A 9,290-nucleotide genomic window follows, 5' to 3' on the forward strand; every position below is an offset into this window, starting at 1 on the left:
CCAGGACAGCGGCGAATACGAACTGCAAAGTACCATTTACTTTAGAAAAAAAAAGGCGTTTCTATGTAACATGAGACATAGTAGACTCATAAAATACAATTTATACTTGATTGTTCTGTTCATTTTAAATCATTATCTTTAAAGGTCTAGAAAGAATTAATAAAACAGTGTGTAATATGTAAACATTTTTTTATAATAAATTTATATTTGTCAAGAGAACGGCAATGCATACAAAGAGATAAAAAGTAGATAAAATATAGTCATGTCGGCATTGTGTTGTCAATACTCGTATTCAATAAAAAGTATCGAACTGGATTATATAGGTTAAGTGAGTTGTGTTTCCTCTTAAATCAGAACAAACAAAAACTACAGAAACATTATAAAATACCTTCATAAAGCCAACGCCAATAAGTGCTGAGGCATTTAAGTTTTATTACTGCGGTAAAAGGTTGTTTTACTGGTAAATGAATTTAAACTATCAACCATGTCCTTTGAAGGCATTAAGTATTTTTCGCGTGGGATTAAACTAATCTAGACGTATATACATCAAATCCATTCTATAACCTAACTGGTAACAATTATATCACGTGAATTATCTGAACAACCGCATATAGCTCTTATTACGAGGGCATAAGTCATTTTATCAATTGTATTTATAGTTGTTAGGCCAACTGGGCAAGCTTGTTTTAGTTTAAATTATTATTTATTGCAATAGACTTAGATAATTTATATTATTTAAAAATGTCAGTGTTAATAACTTTAGATTTACACAAACACACCAATAAAAATCTATACAGTACCATATTTAGTACTTGAAATTTAATAAAGAATATTATAGTTAAAACCGTAATATTTTACTTTGACGAATTCTCAAGGAATCATATTTCAGACTAATATTGTAAATGCGAAAGTTTAGATGGATGGATGTTTGTTAGAGTTTGTGGCATAAACGGCTGAACGCATCTCGATGAAATTTGGTATAGATGTAGTGGGTAGTCTGGAAGAACACATAGGCTACTCACTTTTTTTTTCCACGCGGACGGAGTCGCGGGCGACAGTTAGTACTTTCATATTTTCGAAAATATACGGAAATCGAAATTTGAACAAAGCTTTGTCTAAACGGTGTTTGTGTCAAAGCGAGGAAGTGGTATAAATAGGCAGTACCTTTGTAAAATAATATTTAATTAAAAGGCGGTTGTACCCGACTAAAGTTACAAAGCCAGATTCCAAGTAAAGATCTGAATTAATTTAATAGAATATAAGTACTGGCTTAAACTTGTTATTAAAGTTGTCAGTAATGATTTAATGTCACCTTTTATAATTGCGAGTACGAGTGTTGTTTAATATTTCAACTTTTTCATTCGTTCTTATTCCTTAAATTTACAATCTCCATAAATTATAGCTATAGAAATTATACTTATTTTGTATCATGCATATTTAACGTATTTATGTTTTTAACAACTAAAACCTAAAACGATCTAAACATTTTTTGCTCGTATCTCTGATATAAAAATATTAATTTACAATTGTTAACATGTTTTTAACATTAGAAAACATAATAAATATAGTGTTCTGTTAAAAAAGTTTTTTATTTTTTCCAAACTTTTTTATTTTTTTTCCATGTATCGAAGTATTTAGTCACGTAAAAAGGTGATGGAGCTAAGGTGAGACAATTTCCTTTTGTCTGTCTTGGGATAAAAAGTTATTGACTACCGGATAGCAACATCTGACCTTGTTGGGTCGTTACCATTTACTTTTTGTCAGATTATCATGGAAACGTCAAGAAAAAGATCGAATAAAAGCAGATCTATTAGTCTATTTATCGAGGTTTGGAAAAAATAAATCGTTTGTAATCGAATCTTAAATCATTGGGATTAGTAACAAAAAATAGTACAGGTTTATAACAAGTTAACGTTATTGAGATACAAGGTAAATATAATTACAAATTGTTACTATCAAATACATAGAATAAAAGCTATAAATTATTTCCGTGCGTACAAAATGTAAAACAAATGCTTTCATCTCTGGTTTATGGGCGTGAAAACATTTGTGTTAAAAAACCAATAATATAGCAAATTATATTTAGTGTTCGTAATTTATATTTAAACTTTAATAAATAATATCGTAATTTTAATTTATTCTGTATTACCGAGATTTATAAATATCCATTACTAAGAATGAATACAATTACTCTTAGATAGTTACTTCATTTGAAGTGTAATACTTTTGTATTGTGAAATTACAAAATACTTGTGTATATGAAATAAAAAATCTTACCAGCTTGTACATTTTTGAGGGTTGATTGGGGGTTGTTATGTGAATTAAAGAAAGGAGATTGGGAGCGAATGTGCTAAGGTTCTGGCGAGCCGAGCTTTTATAGTGTTTAGTCACATGGTTCCACTAAATCGGTCTAACCCTACCCTTAGTAAGGGCCTAGGTCATCTGTGCCCTTATGTTAGTAGCGACAGCAAAACAAATTGTTTGAACGGTCCTTAATATTATCTAACCGTTAGTGGACTCCGAAATTTATGTTCTAGGAATAATTGCAATCCGAAAATATGGATAAGGATAAAATAAAATAATATCCAACATTCAAAATTATTGTCGTTGAAAATTATGCCTTACAAGCTATTAGTGTTTAGTCTGTTTTAGTGTTGCCAAGTTAGTTTGTTAGAATTTCGTTTATGTTAGTAGTAAGCATATTCGTACCTATTTAAGAAAACCTTAGGTTACTTTCGTTTTAAATATTTCTAGAAATAATGGTATGGAATTTTTACTGATTGTTATCGCATATGTTTAGCGCGTTTGCGTCTCGGTTGTTAATTTTATAAGTACGAAGGAAAATGCTACTGCCCTTTCCCAGTAACCTTTAGTTGTATTTTACGATTGCTCTGGACTTCAGACTACGTCACTATTCTGCTTTTCTGAAAATTAAATACATACACCAATGAAGATAAATAAAGCAATGAATATTCAACCGAATCTCCAAAAGAAGGAGGTTATCAAATCTGTATTTTGTGTTACCGCATATCTTCGCCCCTGATTGACCAATTTTGCTCATTCTTTTTTTTTCAGAAAAAGGTTTTTTTTACACAATTAAGAGCTATAGTAACAAATAAACTATACCATTTCAAATCCATTAAGTTATAAAACTAAATAAAACTAAATTCTATAAAACTTTCGTGAGATGAGAGAAACAATACTATGTAAATTACCGAATGTTGTCTCGTGAGTTTAACCGTGTTATAATTTATATAAATTTTATAAATTATTTATTTTAAAACAGATTTACATTCCTCTAAGAATTTGAAAATAAATAATTCGTACCGATCCAAATCGTATTTACGATTATATCCTAATTTGTAGCAGAACAGTTGAAAGATCATGATACGGTTGCAAGGGACAAGAACTTAGTAAATTCAAAGGATTTCATAAGTTGTCGTACCGCTTTCAAAACCTTCGCATTCTGTTAGCCATTGCAACATGTCCGTCAGCTTTTATTAATATAATCTATTGTTTATAGTAATATTGTTCGTCTGTTGCGTCATTGCCACATTTTTATTAATTAATGAGTACCATTCTGATTGGCAGTTAACCTTCCTCGTTACTTGCATTGTAACAAACTGAAAATTAAACAAAATAGGGAATAATTCTGTCCATAAATTGGAATATTTAAAAAGTAGTAAATGACTAGTGGCTAGGTTATGTTGTTAATAAGTTAATTATTTTGCTTGTTCTTTTGGGAAACAACGTAATTATTTATGAGTCTGTAGATTTAAGAATTAATATTTGTGGGTTATTAATTTCGATAAAACTATCAAACAATTCATTGGTAGAAGTAAAATAAGCTATAAGATCAGCTAAGCCGAGTCATACGATTAGCTTCTAATTATTTTTATATAATAAAAAATGAACCTATAATTTTTTGTCACTCAGTACATTACACATGGTTCTTTGGTTGATCTTATTTTTAATGCGTTTCGTGCGTTCGTTATCTATGATATACGACGACTTTGTTTCTTGGTATTTATAGAAAATTAAAATAATTGATATCTAAAAGATTTTTTGTTAATTATAGAAAATTATAATTATGGACAATTATTAATATATATTATAGGTGTTGAAGAAGCAGTGAGAAACTGATGCATAAACTAAAGGATAATTTGTACTCTTCCTTCTTGATTTACGTGATTGAATGATTTTTAAAATGAGTACCAAGGTTGTTGCAATAAGATTTAATAATATGGTGATCATATCAAGCAGTATGTTTTATATCTGAGATCACTTGTAAAATGTTAATTATATGTGCTGACATATTTAACTGACCGTGATAATGAAAATGTGATGATTGTCCGATGTGCATAAAGATGACAGATAAATAATATCTCAACATCATCTCTGTGGGTAAGAATATTTTACATTCGGCATAAGAATAACTTCAGGTTGATCTCTTGATATGAAGATTAAACATAAAGTATCAAAACTATTTAATCTCCTAAGGTCCCATTTATGTTATGTGTAAGTCAGCTTAAATTTATTTATCCTTACATGAAAATTGTTCGCTTGTAGTGTTCGACACACGTAACTTATTCTGTACAGCAAAGAGTAATTTGTTTGCAGAGAGGTAATTAGTTTTCTTGTCACGTATTTGCATAGTCTACTAAACTGTGTTTGATACATAAAGAAAGTGTTAATATTCTTAACATCTGTCTAATTTACTAAGATTTTTTTAAATTCAATTTTAATCACGGCACAGACTTTCAGTCAGTTTATATCACTGGGTTGAGTCTCTCAGATACCAGGTTCTTCGAGAGAACAATTTCATCTTGGGTTCTACGAAGCATCGAAAAATCTGTCTTATTTCTTGCAGTTTAGAGGTGACTTTTGGGCAATTTGACTCGGACACATAGTCATAGAAAGGATTGAATATTCAATATGTAGAAGCATTTTAAATCACTTCTATAATGTGAAACAGGAATAACTAAATCATAAACAACATTTTTTTCCTCTTTACAAAATTGAAAATATTAAGCATTAAATGAATATGTACAAACTGTCCAATCTCTATCTTATTAGTTCTCTATGATTTATCTTTAGACAGTTGTTTAAAGCAGGGCAGGGCGTTTCCATTGACACTGTTTTGTGGTCAACTGGACTCGTTATCATTTCATGTCGCGATATCAGTGATCATTAAAGTTTCACGCTAATAAATCCCCTTTACCGATGTCATATCTTCGCACTACCATTTTAAAGGCATTTTTCTATTACATATTTTCAACGTTCCCAAGCGTTTTAACGTAAGAAACATAAGTTTATTATTATGTGTTCTAGATATCTGTCAAGCTTATTGCGGTAACAGCCTTGTTTCTGATATTAATGACCATATAATTAATATTGCTAGATGTTTAAATAGTTTGATAATATAAGAATAAGGGATATTTCAAATAGTTTATTTTTTTTGTAGGCTTTGTCTTGGTAATAAATGAATTGTAGTAGGCTTTCTTTTTATCGAAGGGCTGATGTGTCCAGTAACTTAATACAAGGGGACGATTTATTTGCTGTCTCTAAATCAAAGGGCAATGCCCTCTGCCAGAACCTTTTTAGGTCGGCTGAATTGCGGGCCCAGTAGACAAAGTTTACTATTTATAAGATCTTTAGAAGTCTCACGTATGAAAGAGACCGGAAATTATTTATCGGAAAACTTTACGCTATAGAAACACACACATGTTAAATTAACAGTAATTATGTACTTGTGGAACTTTTCTTTTCTATTTCTTTTTACTAAACCTAATATTTGAGTAGTAGCTATTTATAACTTGTATTCAACGTGTATGTTTATGTGTACACACATTATTTTAAAATTCACAACATTAAATTCCTAAGTCTTGTTTTGATAGGGTTCAAATTAAACAAATACAGAAGTTATAAAATATTTAATCGTAATTCATAACGTTTGAGCAAGTCACTAGGTAATGGTGTCACCAAATTCGTTTATACTAAAACTGGGGCAGACAGGTATCTGGCGTAGGGAGATGCTACATAAGGAGACGCCACGTAGGGGGAGGCTGCGACGTAGGGAGCTGGGGCAGCGACGTATGGGGCTGGAGCAGCGACGACTGGGGCTGGGGCAACGACTGGGGCAGCGACAGCATGGTTGACGGCGTGCGCGGAGTACGAGCTGGCATATGGCGCCACTGCGTACGCGGCGGGGGCCACTACTGCAGCGGGTGCGGCAGCCAGCGGCAACACTCCGGCGTTTACGGCCACGGCGAGGGCGAGGACAACCTTAATAAACAAACAAAAACATACATCAGTCACTTATTTTTATACAATTTACTCTACTTTAACTATAGATAATTTTGAGGTTAGCTAATGGAAACATAAAAGAAACAGCTGTGTTCGATAACATTCTCATAAATCCTTATAATTGGTATGTTTTCATATGATTGAGTTCCAACCTCTGTTGGTTTGATATTTAATAGTAGCAGCAAAAATTAGAATCACTTGATTATTTTCCGAATACCTTTAAGCTAAGAAGAGGATTTTTTGTTATTATTATTGTAATTAAAAAAAAACTTGAGAAGTAAATGTGAAAACTCACAACGAATTTGGCGATCATTGTGCTTGAGTTTTTTGTGACTGCTCACAAGTGAAAAAGATTAGAGAATCAGATGGACTGTGCCGTCTTCAGGATATCATGACATTATATACCGAGCGTTGATTCCGTTGGGCAACCGCACGGCAGCTGAATATACCGGACCGTTAATGCGCAGGACACCGCTACTGTTAGTTCCACGATTTTTGACCCAGACCGCATCGACGAGCGATGAATTCTAATTAGGCCTACTCACACCAATTTCACTTAATGTTATGTAACTACCAAAAGGGAAAAACACTTCCTCATACGAATTGACAGCAAATCCACAGAACAATTCTATTGTCGTATAATCAAGATTTTTATTAACCGTGTCAGGGCCATCAAGAGAAATCTAGTTAAAGCATAGTGGTTGCCAACTGGTGTATACCAGTGAAAATATTTTAAGATTCTACGCAGAAATTGACCGAGAGTCTTAACACGATTGCATACATCTTCAAGTTCGTTTTACAATTATTTCTAAACGTTTTTCAAATTCTTTTAAACGTTAGAAAAAGGAGATCATTTAAATGCGTGCAAGCAATCGCCATGAGTGTGCAGGAATGTAACTAATGTAGGTAATGTTGAATGAATTGTCTAACCGATGTAAAGAAATATTTTTCAACATTGCATATTTATATTTTTCTTTGTTTTTAAAACAATAAAACCGGTATATTAAAAAACAGTATTTTTTAATTACAATCGATATATGGTAAGTACGGTAAAATATTAAAATCATGTAACTAATTCTTAAATAACATTAGAAATAAACTTTAAATCAGCAAATCCCACATATTTCGGTTGTGTGGTTGATATTCAAAGACATAAATACTTTTTAGTATAATACTTAACTACACATAACCGAGGTTGAGGCTAAACGCTTTTTACGCTCGGCCACCTCAAGCCCGGTGAATCTGTAAATGCCTCTTTAAGGCAAACAGAAGCAATTCAGTCACAAAAAGTTTTAATTAAAAACTCAACTCAACCCTATATCTAACTTATTAATGTTCCACTTCTTTTCATTTAACCCTCATTCATTAAGCTAGCTCGTACCATCTTTCGACTGCATCGTCACCTCCTTCAGGTGGGATCGTGGTCAAGCGCTAGCTTAACAAAAAAAAAATAATAATAATAATTCGATAGTGTCCAGTGTGAAGAACAACTTAATTTGAAAAAATCCAATGAACTGGATTAGAGAAACTTATACAAGATTTTAATTTTAGTGTGTTGGTAACTTATAATATTTTTTTTTTACATTTTACATGTGCATATTTGTATTTTACATTGTTTTGCATATTCTTGTAAAACTAGATCACTGTAATCGGTTCAAACTATTTAGTAATTAACTGTTATATGTTTTATTTTTATTTTGTTTGTGAACAAAACTGTTCGTGGATTTCTAAGAAAGAAATGAGGAAGGAAAAAAACATTATTAGCGACATATAATGATCCGGCGCTGTCTCTCTTTGCGTTTAATTAAAAAAACGATCTGTCTTAAAATTATCCAGATATTTTTAGTATTACAGCGAATACTACGTTTAGTGATTACATTATTATGATATACTTTAAATAACAGTAAACTTAGGTCTATTGATAAAGGTTTATATACCATAAAACAAAACTAGAGAAGTATCTTTGTAGATCAAGAAGTTTGTATAATAACCTTATTTTCAGTTATTGACAAAAATTTGAATAACATATAACCGAGATATCTATTTTTTTTGTTTTTGTTTTCATATACTCTTTATAATATTTGAATAAGTACACATCTCTATAATATAAAACACTGCCTTACGCCCGCGACTCCGTCCGCGTAGAATGAAAAAAAAACAAAACTGAATCTGAAACTGAAACTATGTGTTCTTTCATAATATTCACTACATCTATGCCAAACTTCATAACGATCCGTTCAGCCGTTTAGGCTACAAACTCTAACATCCATCCATCTAAACTTTCACATTTATAATATTAGTTTATTGAACAAAACAAAATAATAAGTGTACAGTATTATTGGCGTACTGAGGAAGCCAAGCCTGGAGTAAGATTGTTTGCGTATCAAATATATAGTTAACATTTGCGTTTCTGATATACTTATCCTGAAAAACTATAAAATTGTTGAACTGCATTACGGATTTTGTTGCAACTATTTTATCAAACTTCGGATTAATTTAAAAATGCTCAACATTAAAATCCATATTTTCAACACAACTGTGATGTTCTTCCTCTCCGTTACTTAATACTATGATGTTGCCATTAAAGTAACGAGATGAAAATAGACTATTGTATTACATAAATTTCTGAAGTCTTTGTTCTAAGTTGTTAATATTAAAAAGGTATAAATGGCTATGCAGACACATGCATCCGAATCAATTCCAATTTCGCAATCTTAAAAAAACTTTTCCAATGTGATCCATTTCTTCGAGTGCGCCTCGAAGAATCCCAATTGACCGCCCGCAATTCGTCAAATGCTTATTTCGGAACGTAATTGGAATCACAATGTGCATAGTATAAAAAGCGAAACTTTTTCTTGGCAGTCACACATCACCTCTTCGTTTCACTAAGGAAGGTACACCTCCAAATCAAGCAACATGGTCGCTTTCAAATCTGTAAGAAACTTTTATTACTATAAAAAAACAGGATTTTGAATATTTTTTTT

General features: G+C 31.6%; 1 protein-coding gene across 1 annotated transcript; it reads right to left on the reverse strand.

The window, feature by feature from the left end:
• Nucleotides 1-5,918: 5,918 nt before the first annotated feature.
• Nucleotides 5,919-6,692, reverse strand: LOC106104603 (cuticle protein 38-like). The gene is made up of 2 exons (XM_013284690.1): nt 6,602-6,692; nt 5,919-6,285 (listed from the first exon to the last, which is right to left on the reverse strand). The coding sequence occupies exons 1-2, from the start codon at nt 6,617-6,619 to the stop codon at nt 5,992-5,994; spliced, it is 312 nt and encodes a 103-aa protein (XP_013140144.1). The 5' UTR covers nt 6,620-6,692; the 3' UTR covers nt 5,919-5,991.
• Nucleotides 6,693-9,290: the final 2,598 nt, after the last annotated feature.

This window comes from Papilio polytes, unplaced genomic scaffold, assembly GCF_000836215.1.
Source record: "Papilio polytes unplaced genomic scaffold, Ppol_1.0 DF823510.1, whole genome shotgun sequence".
NCBI classification, from domain to species: Eukaryota; Metazoa; Arthropoda; class Insecta; order Lepidoptera; family Papilionidae; genus Papilio; species Papilio polytes.